The sequence below is a fragment of the Syzygium oleosum genome, unplaced genomic scaffold (genome assembly GCF_021117445.2).
Source record: "Syzygium oleosum isolate NSW1041296 unplaced genomic scaffold, Sole_v2.1 Sole_v2.34, whole genome shotgun sequence".
NCBI classification, from domain to species: Eukaryota; Viridiplantae; Streptophyta; class Magnoliopsida; order Myrtales; family Myrtaceae; genus Syzygium; species Syzygium oleosum.
The window spans coordinates 75,423-95,653 of NW_026607518.1; the positions used below are offsets into that span (position 1 = coordinate 75,423).

Below are 20,231 nucleotides of genomic sequence, written 5' to 3' on the forward strand. Positions count from 1 at the left end.
ACATTACTATATCAACGTGCAACGAAAAAAAATATGCTCGATATTCAACCCACCATTCAGTGAAGGCATCAGTGCTTTACGGTTCTTCAGCAAAATGTATATAGTCAAATCTTCCAAGAATGGTACGAGTGATCTCATTGCAGCAAGAAATACTCCCTTCATCAACGAAACAATGGCTACTGGCACGTGAGAAAGGATACTTCATGGAGTAAATAATAAGAGCTGGAATACCCTGGGTAAGACCAAATTGGCGAGAGCAATAATGTGGATTGTATACCTCGAAGCCTGGGAAAAACTTGCCTTTAGTCGAAAAGTCAACAATTAGATCGCAAGGGGTGAGGATGCTTTTCCAGAAAATACAGTTATCAGGCTGATTATAAGTAGGGTTAGGCTCAAGAACATCGACACAGACTCTATAAAAGATAAAGTTCCTCAATGAAAGCAACTTCTAGAGGAAACCTTCAAAGAGAGAAGTTCCTATCAAGGGATAATAAAGAGGACGACAGAGTCTCCAAAGGTCAAATTCTCTTTCGATAGGACGGTGGTTAGCTTCATACCAATGAACAGGAGATATTACTACATCGAAGAAAAGATAAGGAAAGTATATCCGTAACCACCCATGCACCATCCATAAGGGACCAAAGAAAGGATCAGGATATGTATTAAAAAGAGAAGTCTGAGCATCTGTAAGGGATTGATAAAGTACAACAAGAACAATTCGACCCAGACCCACGTCGAAGCCATGAGAGAGCATGTGAGCAATGTCGAGGAACTCTAAAGAAACCAATAAAGTTGGTGTACAAAATATGTACCGTGAGAGCCAATATAGAAGGAATGCTACGTGCCCATTAGAATGGATTTCTCCTTCGAATTTAGCAAATTGGCTCATAAATTCATCATAAGGAAGGTCAAGAGAGGTTGAATCTTGAAAAGGCAAGCACTCAAGAACTTATTGACCCCAGAATTCAACGAAAAGAGAAAGACCCGTTAGAGTCCAAATATCCAAGAGAGTGATGGTTACTGGACCACAAGGAACGAAAAAACAATGTGAAGAAGGCGACCAGAAGTTGCAAAGGCTGCAAATAAAGCCATACTCCAATGGATTGATGGACATGCAACAGAACATCAAAGCTTTATCAATTTTAGCCGATTGCCATTGGGGTTTGATCACATTCTGCAAGCGTTGATACCATTAGAAGAATCTTCTGTCGAAGCTGGGATACGAGTTAAATCTATAATTGGAGGTCAGCCAGGCATGAGCATGAATATGGCCATTATTAATTTGAAGAATCTCCTGATAATGGCGGGGGAAGCATTTAGTAAACACGGGAGGAGCTGGTGTGGACTTAAGATAAAGACCCGGTATAGTGTGATCGTTGTTACTATCATAGTCCATAAAGGATAAAGAGATGCGACCCCTTGTTTCGTAAGGCTGAAGGTCATCAAGATGGTTCAAGAACACAGAAGGTGATGCGTGTGAAGAAAAAGGAAAGCTAGATGCCATGTTCGAAACTGATGAAGTGAAAACAGGAATAGTGGGTATAAATAGACCCAGCATGGTAACTGACTGCACCCACGATAGAGAACGTGGAAAAATTTAAATGAGTGCATTCCCACCAAAAGGAATACATGAAGGAAGAAATATAAATATTGGACCAAGAAAAATAAAAATAAAAAAATGAAATGAGGAAATGAAAATGATTTCATTGATTTTTCTTGGGGAACAGCTGTTTTTGTACATCACTTTGGAGAGACAACATTCTATGGTCAAGTTGACCATTCTCAGTTATACAACTATTCTTGGCACGACGGTTTTTGGCTTATGTTGTCATTCGACGTTCACGCTCAGTCTGTTTGAGTTCTTTGAGAATGGCAATGTCCTTGTCAAAGTCCGCCTCTAGTTGAAGCCTCTATGTATGCTTGGATGCCCGGGCGTCTCGAAGGAGGGCTAGCTGTCTTTAAATCTCTGCTTTCTGCCTTTCAAGAAGAGTCTCTTGGTCATCGAGCTGAGATATCTCTTCAACCAAGGCGTGAAGGTTAATATGTTTTTCCTTTACAGTATGACTAAGCTCGTCTATGGCTTGATTACTCTCAGGACAAGGTTGATCAGAGAATTAAAAACATAATTAGGTCATTATTACGTCGATAAGACTCTACCCTGTTAACAAAAACCTTTAAGTTATGAAGTTTTGTCTTGAGCTCAAGGGGCAATACATCACTAAATTCAGCACCACACAGCTCATCGAGTAGAAATCTCAGTTGATTAAAAGCTGCGTGATTGTGCAAGAGCATAGGAAAACCACCACTAGCAAGGTCTAGCAGTCTTAGAGTCTACTTCTAACCTTTTCGATGACCATCTGCCTTGGGGAAGCTACACTTGGAGTGAAGCCCAATATGTGAGAGGCTTCATCCAGGATGCGCCTGGTTTTCAAAAGAGATTATGGAGAATTCCTTTCCTCGACATGAAGAGATAGATGACTTGAAGAAGGTTGTGTCGAAGGAGTAGAATACTTTGTATAGGGATAAAAGCAGTGGCCAGGGGCAAGGTTGGACTAGGAAGGCTATTCCCAGATAAGCAAGTAGGAGAACTGGACGAGATGTTACTATCGACATGTTGAGTATTAGCAATCGCCTCAAGTTCTAAAGTTACTAAGGTTGACGGCACCAGATCATTTAACGGCTTTGAAAATAGAATGTGATTAGTTATTAAGACATATAATGAATCACAATATACAACCATGACATAAATACCTTTATCTGGTGCGGTAAGAAGCAATATGGGTGGATCAACAATGGCAAATTCAAGATTAGGATCAATGGAGGGATCTGATATAGTTCCAGCAACAAATGTTAAAGAGAATTAGTCGCATTGTGTCAAACAGAAAGAAAGAACACAAGTGCAACAGAAATACACCTTCCAAATTGTCTTCAAGTTGGGAAAGATTAGTCTGAGAACCTGAAGCCTCCACAGAATTGGTAGTGGCCATAGAGGAGGAAACTAATGTAGTTTAGGTGTCGGGACGTTTCCTTTTGATCAACACAGCAATTGGTTCTTAATTTGTTTCCTCAATAAACTGACCGGATGGTGGAGACTCTATGAGAACAAAATACAAAAGGTTCAAGAGATAATTTGAAAGCTATATGAAAAAAGGAGAAGATTGCAGTAAATGGTTACCTTGAACTTGATCAATTTTTCTTTTGAGAGGAGAGGTGTTATCTCTGACTTTGGGCTGATCCATTGTGGTGGTGTGATACAGTTGAGTTCGAATAGGAACGCCTCTTGAAGGAACCACTTTCTTTGAAGGAACCATCGGCTTGGCCTTGGGAACTTTGGCTTGCGTCCCCTGGGTTATTCGTAGCGGTTCCAAACCAGATTTTGGGGCACTTGGTTCTACTAAAATGATCTTTTTACCCCTTCTGCCTTTATTCCTTGGCTTAAATGTGCCTCCCACTATTCGGTTCAACATGGGTTGAATAGCCTCTTCATAAGGGCTTTCAAGACAGAAAGAAAGCCACCAAGAAGTCCATGCGAGTGTGCATTTAGGCTTAGGCTCGAAATCATCAACGTCAGGGGCAAATTTAGCATACATAAGCCGGGTAATTTCATAATAGCATGCGAAAGGAGCATCATCCTTAAAAGGATACTTTTGTTTGATCATATTAGGAAATCCAAGTGAATAGGGCATTGGCATTGGAACAGCCTGAATTAAACCAAATTGCCTGGCACAGTATTGGGGAGAGTAGATTTCAAAGCCACGGTAAAATTTCCCCTTATGGGATAGCCTCAAAGGAAGGTCCACAGGAGTAAGAATGCGTAGCCAAAAATAAGTGGAATTAGGGCTGACTATCGAATCAAATACGTAATTGAATTCATTTGCATCATAAGCAAAAATTCAATTTCATTTAAGTCGACTGTCAAGAATTTTTAGAGGTAAAAAGCAAAAGGAGAGAGATTCTCCGAGATACTCAATGAGGAATAACTTAGCAAACGACATCCAAAAGGAGGAGGTGTTGGTGGCCGGAATTCTGGGAAGGAATGGTGACGGAAGGTGCGAAAGTTGTGACTAGAAAGAAATGGAAAATAATGCACCAGCCAACATTGAAGAATCCAGAATGGTCCAAATAACGTACTTTTGTCCTTGGACACCATCGATGAAGATGCATGGGTTATGCCCCTATACAAAGTTGTTAGAATCAGTGGACCCAAGGCAAGTGTTTTACCCGCAGCAAGATTGGCTGCAAGTAGTAAGAAATCTTTGGAGACTTTTAGTGTGGGAGCAAAGAAGACATATTTCGACAACCTGAAAAGGAGAAAACGAGTATGCTCGTCAAGGGTTATTAGATCAGTATCGAGGGAATATGCTTCAAGAAATCTACTATAAGCAAGGTTTTTGTCAGAAACATAAGGTACTGATAGTAAGGCCATGTCATCCACAGGGGTCCCAACCGAAGGAAGGTTGGCAATAGCGTATATATCTAAAAGGGTAACAAACATAGAGCCCCAGGGAAAAAAGAAACAGTTGATTGAATGGGACCAAAAACTGATAGCATCACCTAAAAGCCTTAAATTTAAGTCATATGACGGCATACTGACCTCTAGAGCAATGTCAATGCCGGCTCTTATCCAAGCAAGGCAGGTAGTTATATCATTCTTTAATCTCACGTACTAGCGGTGAAAACCCGTTTTAGGAGAGGGAAACCCTTGAAATCGTGAGGTTTCTGGGAACCAAATGTCCGTAACCAAGGGCTTCTAGATAGGAAGAAGTTCTCCTACTTTCCTGGGGAAACAAGGACAGAGAGAAGCTGGGATTTGCTTGTCACGTCCCGAGCCCCAACAAGCGCACGACACTCCTAGTTGGTCGAATTAGTACGACGTCCCAGGAACGTCGCCAACCCAAACCAACACATCAGAGTTTGAACAAGGCGGAAACGAGTATAACACCCGGACAAGAATTAGAAGAGGGGTAACAGGGAGAACAACCAACCACTTCATTACACCCATTATATTTACAATATTCATCACAAACCATCGCAACCATCAAACCTCTGCACTGACAACCGCCGATACCAAAATGGACTAGCAGCTTCGGGTAGACTAACACTTACACCAAAATGGATGTCTCTAAAAAAAACGGGTCCAACGCCTAGCTTCTAACTAACCTTAGAGGGGGTCCACTCAAAGTCAGTCTCATCGGAGTTAGTCTGATACTCCAAGGACTCAGAATTAGCATCGATCTCAATTGGGTTATCTTCATCTCCCGACTCCAATGGGACCTCAATCGACTCCTCTTCTTCAGGCTCCTCCTCCGGTTCTTTCTCGGGTTCCTCTTCGGACTCCAATTCCATGGGCTCTTCATCTGAGGCTAAATCCATCGGAATCGACTCTTGATATGGCACTTCGGGCTTTGGCTGAGGATCGGCCTTAATAGGTGCGGACTCTGCGGGTGCGAGTGAAGGGGCCGACTGCTCATAACCAATACCCGTGCTAGTCACCTCACCATCAGGAGGAGGAATGGCCGCTAGATCCCAGTCCCCAACTGCATCAAAGGGAGCATCGAAACCTCGAACTGGCCTAAACTCGTCTAATCCATCTTGGAAGGTCCAACTAGTGTAACTATGAGACTGCCACTCCTGAACACCTATGTCTACCCGAACCACACTAGTGTGTTTAATCCAAGTATACTAGTCATCTATAGGGTACTCTACCGATGCGTGGCCTAATTGCATCGGTATACCAAAGCGCTACGGCGGCGGATTGTTCATAGTCCAGGTCTGGGATCTGAAATGATTTTAAAAAAAACCATGAGAACACTTCTCAGCAACCGAATACCCTAAACCCTACCTAGGCTAACACGTACCTCCAAACCAGTTCAAACACTCAGATCATAAAATCAGCATGCCATAAAATCGCAGGCACAAACATCTCTCCTTGATACACACGCAACCTTACATGCGATTTCAAACATAACTTTCAGAAATCGACATAATAAAGCACTTATCAATACCAATCAATCCATATCCGTACCAAAGTTCGTATAACAATCTAATTACTTTCAATTGACAACACATATATCGCGTTCACCATCACAATCGAGCACACGTGTCCAACTCATTTCTGACCCGCGTAAACACGCCTCAGGTCCAATCCTTACACAGCCCGCGTAAACACGCCTCAGGCTAAAAAACGATCAATCAATTCTCGACCCGTGTCAACACGCCTCAGGTCCAATCTCTTTCCACAGCCTGCGTCAAAACGCCTCAGGCTCAAAAACGATCAATCAATCTCGACCCACGTCAACACACCTTAGGTCTACTGCACAAGCCGCATAAAAACGCCTCAGGCTGACAGTCTTCCGGTAAAATCGGGCACGTCCCACGTAACACACCTCGGGATGAGTTCCATTCCCCGCGTGAACACGCCTCAGGGATTAGGTGATCAAACGTACACACATTTTTCATTTAATATCTGGACCCCACGTAAAAACGCCTCAGGGTGTTTAATATTCGTGCAACACATCAAACACCCGATCACATATCAATCTCATACAACTAATTTGCACACGTCACCCAAGATATTCAAGCTACCAAAGAGCAACATTAACTCACAATTTCGCCACTTCAACTTGCATGAGCACAATTAACACAATTTTCGCATTTTACACCATATCTCATCAATCAAGAATGGTCGCACTTACGCCATCAACCCCGATTCACTATGCAATACATTTCACACATATTCACACATTCAATCTAACCACGCTAAGCACCTCAATTCAGCCACGCCACGTAAATCACCAAAACATCACCTTTGAGCTTATTTTCCATGCTATGCTCATTACAATCGTTTCTAATCAAACCAACGATCAAATCAACCTATTCTAATCTCGAGTTAACCTCTAAAAATATCACAATTTCACCCAAACATCACAGCCAACTCAGTCCGCTAAATTACCTTCGAACAACCCCAAAATTTCACCAAATCGCGCCCAAACTAACCCGAATTTATCCATTATCTTAAGCGGGGTTTAGGATATCACTTACACGAGGTCCTACACGAGATCAAGCACTCAAAGACGGCTGAACGAGAAGAAAACAGCAGCGGCGGCAGCTCCGAACAAAGAAAAGCACCGGCGGTTCCCAGCAGCCACGGACAGAACGGCGATGATGATGGGTGGATGGTGGCGGTGGTTGGCGTGGCTAGTTGGCCACAAGCACAGCAAGGAGAGAGGGAGGGTGGCTCGGCCAAGAAGAGAGGGAGAGAGAGGGAGGCGTGAGAAGTGAGGTGGAGAAAGAGAGAAAAAGAAATAAAAAGCTAGTCAAAGTCTACCCCAAGCAAAATTATCATCTCGCCCTCCTCTCAACTTTCCATTCGACGGCCACGATTCAATCTTATCTTAAAATCGATGGCCAAGATCAACTCTCACCAAAAATATCCAAGGGTAAAACGGGAATTAAACAAAAAGGGTAGGGGCAAAATTATCCAAAAAATTGTGGCTTCTAAAGTGGGGGTGAAATGTCCAATATGCCCTTCCACTTTTATACTTAGCCTTCACAAAGTCCTAGGGGCAAAACGGTCATTTTCCACTTCCAGTCAAAATTTTGATTTTCTGACGAATCTGAACAAATCTGAAGCTAGCCACGCTAATAATAACGCCGTCCAATTAATTGTCATGACTTTCGAAATTTTCAATACCCAAACTCGGTCTCTAATTGATGGCTAAATCCAAATAAACGCGACTTGAGCGTATCTCAAACTATCGGGCGGCTTTCGGGAAAATTCGTATATTCGACCCGTGGTCGATACTTAATCGAGTCACGTTTAAGTAGACTTGAACCATGGTGACCTCGATTGTCATATAATTGCGAGGATCAATCACTAGTTCCTAAGAACGCGATCGTTCGGAATAAGTTTAGGGTCGTTCGCCAATATCATATTATGGCGAGACGGAATCACCCGCGTTCCAATTATATGATATTAGTAAATCGATCTGTGACCATCCTTGGATCGATCTATACTGGCCCAAAATATCACCTCGACAATCCTTATGGTCGAAAATCAATCCATGATCAAGTTCTTTGGTCGCGCGAATCTAATTCCCTAATTAGCCTTTCCGTAATGGTTAGTATCCCAAAAATGATCAGTTCTGGGCGAGATTTACTACAAGTACATTAATGAAATCATGCATTTCATAGATCCCAAGTGGGTCGAAATTCGGAATGTCATATTGCTGATGGTCGTGAAGGCAAGGACCCATAATAAGTTGGTCGAAGGATTTGTCGACCAAATGCAATTGTTGAAAATCACAGTTTGGAGACTCTTGATCACTTCGTAGTCGATCAAATTTTTCAATATATGACTCAAGAGAGTATTTGGTGGCCATGAATGCAAACTAAGTGAGAAAATCTGGGAAAAGACAAAGAAATGTGGGATTGAAGAAGACGAAGAAAACTTAGAGTCGGAGGAGAAGATGAAGGGCTAAAGTTTCAACATTTTTTGGCAAGATACGACGGTTCGAGTGATTTGCTATCATGAAGATTTGCCAAGCCATAAATGATCGAGATGACATGTCAAAACAAATAAAGCGTCGCAAGGAGGTTAAGCGAATACAAGTTACGAGGCATTGAGATCAAGATCACCTAGGCCGAGTACATTTCTTCAAAAGAATTAAATCTAAAAGAATTAATTCTTTTAAAAGGGGGCATATGTTAACACCTATAATTAATTAGGTTGTCGATAATTGAAAAAAATAAATAAATAAAGATGTCAAAGGATGATGTAGCCAGTACGAGATGGCTTACGCAAACAAAACAGCTGGCAAGCACTGGCAAACACAGGCGGGAAATTTGAAGTTCAAAGAGAGCTGGCAAGCGAGCGCTAAAGTTATCATGGGAAATTGTCATCGATGCCGTCAACAAGGAAAAGGACAGGTGTCAAGCCAGGAAGAGCTCGACGAAGGTCCCTACTTCGGAAGGACAGGTGTCAAGCCAGGAGGGGCCCAACGAAGGTCTCTGCTTCAGAAGGACAGATGTCAAGCCAAGACGAGCTCAACGAAGACCCCTGCTCTGAAAGGACAAGTGTCAAGCCAGGAAGAACTCGATGATGATTATTTCCCCGAGAAGGATAAGTGTCAGAATGAGAAGAACTCGATGACGGTTATTTCCTTGGGAACGATAGGTGTCAAAATGAGAAGAGCTCGATAACGGTTATCATTTGGAAAGGACAGGTGTCAGCATAAGAAGAGTTCGAGGATAGTTATCACCTTGTATAAAAAGATAAGATCGATAGCAGTTGGCAGATAGATGTCATTAAATGAGCGGTGAAGATGAAATCAACGGTCGATGTTGCTAAAGACGGTTACCAATCCCACGTTATAAATAGTGCTCGGCTGCCAACAGAAACCCCCCCCCCCCCCCGGTATACAAACCAAAATGCCGTCTTTTTATCTTTACTTTTCAGTACCGCACTTTTAGTTATTAGGACTAACTATGCAACCTAAAGGGGGTGAATAGGTTGCTTAGAAAGATATTACAATTTTTCATGGAAAACAACATGTAATAGAGATATATCGAAAAACACCAAATGTATGAAAGACAGAGTATCACTTGTATGCAGGAGATGATAAATAAAAGTATAAACAGCTGCACACAAAGATATATAGTGGTTCGGCTTTATCCCCAAGCCTACGTCCACTCTCACCATTAACAGCCACAAGTTGGGCTGGATTGCACTAGTAATCTGCTGATCAAGTTACACTCAGCAAGCACCACTCCTATCAATTCGTAGATCACATTATCAGGAGGTAGATGCTGCTATTACTCGGTACACTTGAAACTTCAACACAATTATAATGCAGCAAGTGCTATCAACAGAACAGGAGCACGTTGCTCAGTATACAGTAAGAAAGAGATTTCAAAATTCTTGTAAGCACACACTCTCTCTCTGACATTGTTGGCTTCAGAGACCTTTTCATTTATAGACATCTTCAAACTAGTCGTTGTTGATGTCTCGAAAAGCCAATGTAGCCGTTAGAGTCGTTGGAGTTGTTGTCCTCGAAACTGACTGCCCGTACAGCCTATTCCTGAACTTCTGCAGGCTTTCTCGAAGTAGCTTCTGTTGTATTACTGTAGCTGCGATACTGACTACCTATCAGAACGACTCTTTTCCTGTCTACTCGTGTTGCTGCGGTACCAGCCCAGTCCCAACAGCTATAATAGTGACACAACGGTTATGTCAAGTAAACCGTTACTAAAACATCACCAAATACAAGATCTCTTCAGTTTGAACAAGACATCGTCATTTAGCTGATCTTTGATATCAATTGTACTATTTTTGCGAACCTTCAAGGATAGTTTTGTGATCTTCTCTTCAATGAATAACATCATGATATATCACTCAGTCCCTTAAATATATCTGCACTTAGAAAATGTAGATATTAAACCAAGGATAGTTTTGGTATCATCAAATTCATTTAGAGATGTTTCTTCAACATTGTTGACACCTAAATTTTGACGATCCATTTAGGGTTTAATTGCAAATAAAATTAGGGGTTAATTTTTAACCCCTAAACAAAAATAATTTTCATTAAATCACATGGCATATAGACATTATGTGCATTTGTATTAATAGGGTTCATTAGACATATTTTTCTTATTTCAAAAAAAATTTCAAAAAAAAATCAAGGCCGGTTCGACCGAACCATATCAGGCCAGCCCAATCGTTCTACCCTTCTTTTTTCCTCATGCGAGCCGGCCCAACTCTTCTCACCTTCGGCCTGGCCCAGCCCATCTCCCGTCTCTTTCTCCTTTTTCCTCTGCAATGAAGCCAAGGAGAGCATCGCATACGGGTACAGGGGGTGTCGCACTGCATTAGGCGGTGTCGTCGCGTGTCGAGGGGTAGAGCAAAGGGGTAGCCGTAGTCCCCAAAAGAGAGGAGGCTATCCTCGTCTCTCCCAGCGTTAAAAGGGGGAAGAAGAGGAGAAACATAGAGGTTTTTTTGGGGGTTGAACAGAAGAGGAATGGGGAGTGATTGGAGAGAAAATGGAGGATTGAGGGGTTTTAGAGGAGAGTGTTCTAGCCTCTCGATCGACGAGGAGATGGCCGGGCGAATCTCTTCCCTCTCTCCGCTGTGCATTTGAGTCCGGAGACACCGACTGAGGGAGCTTGAACAAGAAACACAGAGTTTTTTTGGGGGGGGGCGCTGGAAAAGGGGGAACAGAGGGCGAAACAGAAAGGAGAAAGCTTGATTTGTTCACCGGTCAATCGCCTCAGTGGTCGTCAGTGCCACGCCCCGAGACAAAGCCGTGGCATTTGATCCCGGCTTGAACGTGATTCATATAGATTCCGGGGATATATCTCAACGTCCCGTTATTGTTTTCTTCATTAGGCACGAGCGGAAGCAATCAACAAACAATAACGAGAACATAAGTGAGCCAAGCAACATATTATACAAACACACTATATTTACATGATAGTGGATTATTTATCTTACAAGCCCTTCTTACTCGGGCCTCGCTTACTATGCATACATCCGGATCTCGTCTGGTATCCGCTCACATATTTCGTATGGTCGGGTTACGCCTAGCTTTACTAACGTCCCTTCACAAAAACAAAAAGGTTAGTCGCCTTCCAAAGCTTAGTCATCTCCCTACGGTTCCTCCACTCCGGCCCCGGGTGGTCCATTATACCCCTCAATGGGTCCAACCACATCTCCGTCCATTAAAACGAACCATGCGACATAACGGTGGGGGACCATGTCATTTGCATTCACTTGGACCCAAACAGTCGTGCTATACTTTCGATAGGTGACATCGGCTTCTACATCAACAATATCTACCACTCGAACATGCATTTCTACAGGTCGACCAAAACGAACGGGAGGTAGCGTGGCCATACCTACAAAGCTGAAAATAATAAAAGTGGGTCGACACTCAGTAAGTTAAATTCACTATGCTCCGGCTAGGAAATAGCTTCGCATAGGACAAGAGAAATACACGTTACCATTGGCTTGTCGATGGTAGATCAATCGCAATGCATCTTACATTGCCTTTGTATTAAACATGGCATGTTCAACAAATGAGAAAACATCAAGCAAGGATTTTCAACGTTGCATGCAAAGATCAACACACGGGATTCATCATTTCATGACCGAAATCCATCGATCCTTCCGACTTACCACCGGGCATCCGAGTACTCCCTCGGGCATTGCCTCGAAATCCATCGAATAGCGGCATCGTCCCGAAATCCATCGAAGACGGCATCGCCCCGAAATCTATCGGAGGCGGCAACGTCCCGAAATCCATCGGTAACGGCCATAGTAACTCATGTGATCATGCAACAAGCAACACACATTTCCAGTTCTTATCTTGATTTTATTAGCCCATGCAAACATACGGTGCTCGTGTAACTCATGCTCTCTAGGACAACTTGCCTAACATGTGAGGCGTGGTCGAGGGCACGTGACTCGATCCATCATGCTGAATGTTGGCTCGGAGCCGGACTTGGCCCGATTCTACACGCCTCAATGTGAAATCCGCACCAAGTCGAGCTCGTCCCGGAACACCACAACATGAGTACGAGACATACGACACCCCGTTTCGTGCCTCGGTTGTGCCATGACTCACGGCCACATACGAAATAACCAAACACGTGCATACGCCAAGCATCACAAACATAAGCACTCCTCGAGCCCAAACGCGCAACACTATGTCCTAACCAAAGTATAGGGAATTCACTTACTACTCGGGAGCTCTAGGGTATTTAGTGACGATGCGGTGGTGAGAATGAGTGACCGGAGAAGAAATGGCCGAGAATGAGAGAGATGGAGGCCGAGAAAGAGAGAAGCCGAGAGAGTAGGGAGAGAGAGACTTGTTCGGTTTTTGGGGAAAATGAGCATGGCATGGTGTCTCTCTATTTATAGGCCAAGATCTCAATTATTGCCATGCCAAGTGGTCCAATGAAATGCATTCAAGTGGCACCTAATTATTAGAGGCAATCTTGGAAAATTCTAGAGAATCTTGACCAAATCCTAGACTTCATTATTTGATGGCCTAATTGAAGTCCAAGTGTCCATCTAGGTTAATAATGCCCTATCTTAGACCATATGAATCACCAAATGCATTAATTATCTAGGGGACACATAAGCCTATCTAGGGGACACTTAAGCCTCTCTTCAATAATGACCCTTGTCTTGACTTCCATGATTGCCCTATCTCTAGAGATTGCAAGATCTCATGCATTAATGGAGAAGATCCTATGCATTAATGAAGATCTTATCTTATAAGATTCTTCTCATGATGACCCTCCAATTATTGGTTTCAACTTTGACTTGGTTAACTTTGGCTTCTTGCTCTCTAAGCTTGGCCAAAATTTGTTGATTTGTCCCAAAGATCAAGTGGCTAATGGCACTTAAGCATATGCTCCAAAATCACTAAGTATACTTAGCAAATTACCTAAGTAAACGGGGAAATTCCGGGTTTCAAATAATCGATCATCCTATCCGGGTCGAAGTTCGGTGTAAAAAAAATTCCTCCAAATATGATCAAACACATCCAAGACAAAGTCCAAGTCCAATGATATAAGTTCGGGCCGATCGGGTTACCCAGGCGCATAGCCTGTACAATCGGGCCTGACCGGGCGCACGGCTGGGCACGCTACCGGACCACACTGGCACATGGCCGGGCGCGAGACCGGGCCGCACGGGCAACATGCCGAGCGGCTTGCCTGACCACATGGGCGGCGTGCCTAGTGCCTTGCCGGCCGTATGGGCAACGCGCCGAGCACCACGCCGGGTCACACGAGCGAGGGGTCGGTTCACGGCCAAACACATGCAACAGCCCGTGAATGGCACGTTGCACGACTCATGGCCATATTTTTTGGGCACGGGACGAGACCGGAACCGAATCTTATGGGCACAATACATGGCACAAGGGTCGAGCATAATGGCCGGCGCACGACCGGGCACGTAGCCGGTCCATGGCCTGGCTGACGGGCCCGATGGCCGGTCATGATCGAGCACATGGCCTTGGCCGGCGCGGCTGGCAATTTTGCCCGGGCCACGACCAAGCCACTAGGCACACGGCCTGGCACATATCTCGTCCATGGCCTTCCCGACTCAACGCAACAATCCGTGGCCGATTCGTGACCGAGCCACGTTGGAGTATCAACGACCCATGGTCGATCCTCGGTTGTCATATAGCCTCGTGGAATCCAGTACCTCGGAATTAACTCATGGTCACCCGAGACTAATACATGGCCGTGCGGTATCACCCGCAACCGATACATGCTGACATCGGACTGATCCACAGTTATCCCGGACCGTTCCACTAACGGCCCTTATAGTCGAAGGGTAATTCCACAGTCATATTACTCTAATCATTTGCGTAGTCAGGGGGTCATTCCATTGTCGATCCCTAAACCAATTCATGGACAATCTTTCTATCGAACCACGACCAACCCTCAGTACTCTCGTTCCGATCATACTGTCTATTCCATTACCGACCCTCGACGCGACTTATCCTCTCATCCATTATTACTAGTCCTCGGCTTCCTAGGCCCGAAATCGGGGATGTCAAATTCCTCCCCCTCTAATAAAATTTCATCCTCGAAATTTAAACACGTACCTGGTTCCTCGAACAAATGCGGATACTGCCGCTTCATGATTTCCTCATCTTCCCAGGTAGCTTTTTCAACACCATGATGACACCATAGGACCTTTACTAAGGGAATGGTCTTATTTCTTAACACTTGCTCTTTACGATCCACGATCCGCACCGGCTCCTCAACATAGGACACTCTACTGTCTAATTCAACCTCGTCGAAATTCAGTACATGTGCCGGATCGGGTTCATACTTTCTCGACACGAATACATGGAACACTTCATGCACTTGAGCAAGTTTCAGTGGCAGCGCCAACCGATAAGCCAAATTCCCTATTCTTTCTAGAATTTCAAAAGGTCCTACATACCTGGGGCTTAGCTTACCTTTCTTCCCAAAACGCGATACACCCCTCATGGGTGACACTTTGAGAAACACTTGGTCGCCTACTTGAAACTCTAGAGGCTTCCTACGTCTGTCGGCATAACTTTTTTGTCGGCTTTGGGCGGTTCTCAACTTATCTCTAACTACTTGCACAACCTCATTGGTGAGTTGGACTAGCTATGGACCCGTGACCTTCTTTTCCCCAACCTCATCCCAATAGACTGGAGTTCTACAAGCTTGACCGTATAATACCTCGAATGGTGCCATTCTGATACTTTGTTGGTAACTGTTGTTGTATGCAAATTCTATGAGATGTAAATGTTCATCCCAACTCCCTTTGAAATCAACGACGCATGCTCGCAACATATCCTCAAGAGTCTGGATAGTTCTTTCTGTTTGACCATCCGTTTGTGGATGATAAGCTGTACTGTATTGCAACTTCATTCCCATAGCGGTTTGAAGACTCTGCCAGAAAGTTACCGTAAATTTAGGATCTCGATCAGAAGTGATCGTTACTAGGACTCCGTGTAGTCGCACAATATTGCGAACGTATAACTCGGCATAACCTTCCAATGAGAAGTCCTTCCTGACCGGAAGAAAATGGGCTGATTTTGTTAGTCGATCAACAATCACCCATATTGAATCATTTCCTCGCTGACTTCTCGGTAATCCCATTACAAAATCCATGGTAATGTATTCTCATTTCCACTCTGGAATTTCTAACTGTTGCAATAATCCTCCATGCTTGCAATGTTGAACCTTAATTTGCTGACACGTCAAGCATTTATCCACATGTTTGGCTATATCCGTCTTCATGCCATTCCACTAGAAATGTTGTCGCAAATTCTGGTACATTTTGGTACTGCCTGGATGAATACTGTAATTGCTCTTGTGGGCTTCCGTCAAGATTTCGTCCTTGAGCTATTCATCCTTTGGCACACATAGACGTCCATTAAACTTCAAGATTCCGTCATCAATTAGATGAAAATTGGATTTCTTCTTTTCTGCTACCTCCTTCCGGACTTTCTGAATCTCTGGGTCTGTTTGTTGTAACGCTTTGATTTTCAATATGATGTCCGGCTCGATTCTGAGGGCAGCTAGTAAATTCAAATGATGTCCAACTTCCAACTTGAAGTCCAAGTCCCGAGCTTCCTCAAGTAAGGTCCATTCTTTGATCATCAAATGGGCGAGAGCTAATTTTCGACTAAGAACATCGGCAACTTTGTTTGCTTTGCCAGGATGGTACAATATCTCGCAGTCGTAGTCTTTGAGAAGTTCCATCCAACGTCGTTGCCTCATATTCAGCTCCTTCTGGGAAAATAAATATTTCAAACTCTGATGATCCGTATTAATGACAAATTGCTCCCCATATAAGTAGTGTTGCCAAATTTTTAAGGCAAACACGATTGCAGCAAGCTCCAAATCATGGGTTGGATAATTCAATTCGTATGGCCTCAATTGTCTCGAGGCATAAGCCACCACTTTGCCATCCTGCATCAATACATAGCCTAGCCCTTTGTGAGAGGCGTCACTGTATATTTCAAATCCTCCTGGTCCTTTAGGTCGAGTCAGAACAGGAGCCATCGTCAGTCTTCGTTTCAATTCTTGGAAGCTTCGCTCACATTTGTCAGTCCGTTCGAACTTCGTTTCCTTCTTTAGCAATCGCGTTAAGGGAATAGCGATGCTAGAGAATCGTTCCACAAACCTTCTGTAATATCCTGCCAAACCCAAGAAACTTCAGACTTCTGTAACAGTTGTTGGTCTTAGCCAATTAATTACCGCTTCTATTTTGGATGGATCCACTGATATGCCGTCTCCCGAGATCACGTGGCCGAGAAACACTACGTGAGATAGCCAGAACTCGCACTTGCTGAATTTTGCATAAAGTGCGTGTTCCCTGAGCGTCTGAAACACGAATCTCAAATGTTGCTCATGTTAGCCGAATTCTTCGAGTATACCAGGATGTCGTCAATAAAGAATATGACGAAACGGTCCAAGTATGGCTTGAACACTCGATTCATCAGGTCCATAAAGGCTGCTGGAGCATTTGTCAAACTGAATGGCATAACGGTGAATTCATAATGGCCATATCGAGTTTGGAACGCCGTCTTCGGAATATCTTCCTTCTTGATTCTTAGCTGATGATATCCCCGACCTTAGATCGATCTTGGAAAACACGGATGCTCCTTGGAGTTAATCAAATAAATCATCAATTCTCGGCAGTGGGTACTTATTTTTTATAGTAACCCGATTTAACTGTCAATAGTCGATACAAAGCTCCAATGATCTGTCTTTCTTCTTTACGAACAATATTGGTGCACCCCATGGTGATGCACTTGGATGAATAAACCCATTATCAAGTAACTCTTGAAGTTGTACTTTCAACTCCTTCAATTCAGTCAAAGCCATCCTATAAGGAGCTTTGGAAATAGGCTCCGTCCCAGGGGCTACTTCAATAGCAAATTCTATTTCCCGTTCTAGAGGTAACCCTGGTAATTCGTTTGGAAAGACATCGGAAAATTCATTTACTACCAGAATGTCTTCTAACTTTGGCCCTTCCTCTCTTGACTTATTTTCTACTGTTGCTAGGTACCCTTGACAGCCTTTCTCTAAGAGCCGGAATGCTTCTAATGCCGAGATTAGAGGAGTGGAAGACCCTCCTCCATTTCCCATAAATGTAGAACATGGACGATTAGGCGAATTAAACTGAATCACCTTGCTATAGCAATCTATATTGGCCCGTTGTTTACTAAGCCAATCCATGCCTATGATAATATCAAAATCATACATGGCAAGTACAGCTAGGTCTATGGTTCCTTCCAATCCACCTATAATGAGTTTACACCCTTGGCATTCTAGAGTGGTCTGGAGTTCGTCTTTCATTGGGGTGGAAACATTAAGGACATTTTCTAAAGGTTCGGTTTCTAATTTTGCCAATCGTACAAATTGCTTGGATACAAATGAATAGGTAGCTCCCGTATTAAATAATGCATATGCAGTACGGTTGTCGAGAGAGACCGTACCTGTGATAATCGTGTCGGAGTTCTCTGCATCTTCTTGGGTAAGTGCATATACTCGTCCTTGGGCTGAGGGACGATCGCCGGTATTATTCCGAGATTGAACTCCATTTGATAATCTCGCTGGCCCTTGCTGTGGCTGTATTCCTTGTCGCTTGTATGGACAGTCTCTTACCATGTGGCCTTGCTGACCACACCCGAAGCATGCTCCCGTGCGAATTGGGCACGGAGCGTCACCATGTCGTCTTCCACAAATAGAACAAGCATTTCCAAAATTTACCTTCAGGAAATTCTGCTTCTTATTGGGAATGAAAGGACGTTTTCCCCTTGGCATTGGTATTTTGCCTTGACGCTGATTCATCCGAAGGTTAGAATAGTAGGGCCTCGCTAGAGTCGCCCTTTCTAGCAAATCCTTCTCGATCAGTTGGGCTCGTTCATATATCTCATTGTAATTCTTCAGATTTAATGGTACCAACTGACTTCGGATGTCAGGTTTGAGACCATCACGGAATCGTTTTGCCTTGTGCACTGGATCTTCAATAAGTCTAGGGGCATACCTCGATAATTGGGCGAACTTCGCCTCATATTGGTCCACTGTGAGATTGTTCTGCCGAAGTTGTAGAAATTCCTGCATCTTTTTGTCACGTGCGCACTCGGAGAAGTATTTTCCATTGAACGTTTCAACAAAGGCATTCCACGTCACAGCAGTGTTTTCCGAGAACACCGTTTCCTTCATTGCCTTCCACCAATGGCTAGCGTTACCTTGTAACTGAAATAGCGCCAAGTTCACTTTTTCCTCCTCAGAGCATCTCAAGAGTTCGAATATCTTTTGCAGTTCATCAATCCATGACTCCGCCTCTTCAGGATCTCCAGTTCCGCTGAACTTCGGGGGTCGGAGTTTCAAGAATTGTTCAACTAATCCATTCATCCCACGATCACCGTTTCCATTCCCATTTCCTACCACATTTTCAGCATTAGGCAGTCGTTGTTGAACCTGCTGTCCCATCAAGTCTCCAATAGTCGTGAGAGCTTGCAGAATTCCGTCTATTCGGGGGTCCTGCTTCGATTTCCCCTTCGAGGTCGTGGCCAGGTCCTGAGCACTCATGCTGATGTTCTCGGGATTCTAAGAAAGCTGGTCTACAAGGAACAAACAAAAGTTAGTAGCCTCAATCTAGAATCAATCGAACAATCGGACAAACACATGCGCTACATTCTTTCCTAGCTTCCTATCCCAAGATTCCCAACGCACCTTATCACTCCAAGTAACAATCCCCATTTTCATATCAGAACCGTTCTCCCCCATTCAGTGCCGAGTTCGGTTTGTTCCTCTCTTACCTATCATCCTAGAAGCCTGCCAGGAGCCGCTCAATGATGAGGCCTTATCACCCCGGCGCCACTTTTATTTAGAAGCCACACAATGATCAGGTATATATATATATACCCCTGTGCCACTTTTGCCCAGAGGCCACTCAATGATCAGGCTACCTGGCCCGGCACCACCTCTGTTAAAAGCCGCTCCTTGTTCAGGTTTTATGGCCTCGGTGCCGCTCCCCGCCCTCTTCAGATTGGGTTATTTTAGGAGTCCACAGCCTTCACTCGGCTCAACGTCGAACTACAACTTACTGGAGGGGAACCTGCTCTGATAACAAAACAACTGACTCACCTTACATGTCACGCCCCGAGACAAAGCCGTGGCATTTGATCCCGGCTTGAACGTGATTCATATAGGTTCCGGGGATATATCTCAACGTCCCATTATTGTTTTCTTCATTAAGCACAAGCGGAAGCAATCAACAAACAATAACGAGAACATAAGTGAGCTAAGCAACATATTATACAAACACACTATATTTACATGATAGTGGATTATTTATCTTACAAGCTCTTCTTACTCGGGCCTCGCTTACTATGCATACATCCGGATCTCGTCCGGTATCCGCTCACATATTCCGTATGGTCGAGTTACGCCTAGCTTCACTAACGTCCCTTCACAAAAACAAAAAGGTTAGTCGCCTTCCAAAGCTTAGTCATCTCCCTACGGTTCCTCCACTCCGGCCCCGGGTGGTCCATTATACCCCTCAATGGGTCCGACCACATCTCCGTCCATTAAAACGAACCATGCAACGTAAAGGTGGGGGACCATGTCGTTTGCATTCACTTGGACCCAAACAGTCGTGCTATACTTTCGATAGGTGACATCGGCTTCTACATCAATAATATCTACCACTAGAATATGCA

General features: G+C 43.9%; 1 protein-coding gene across 1 annotated transcript; it reads right to left on the reverse strand.

The window, feature by feature from the left end:
- Positions 1–17,235: 17,235 nt before the first annotated feature.
- Positions 17,236–19,098, reverse strand: LOC115664665 (uncharacterized). The gene has a single exon (XM_030586565.2). The coding sequence runs from the start codon at positions 19,096–19,098 to the stop codon at positions 17,236–17,238; it is 1,863 nt and encodes a 620-aa protein (XP_030442425.2).
- Positions 19,099–20,231: the final 1,133 nt, after the last annotated feature.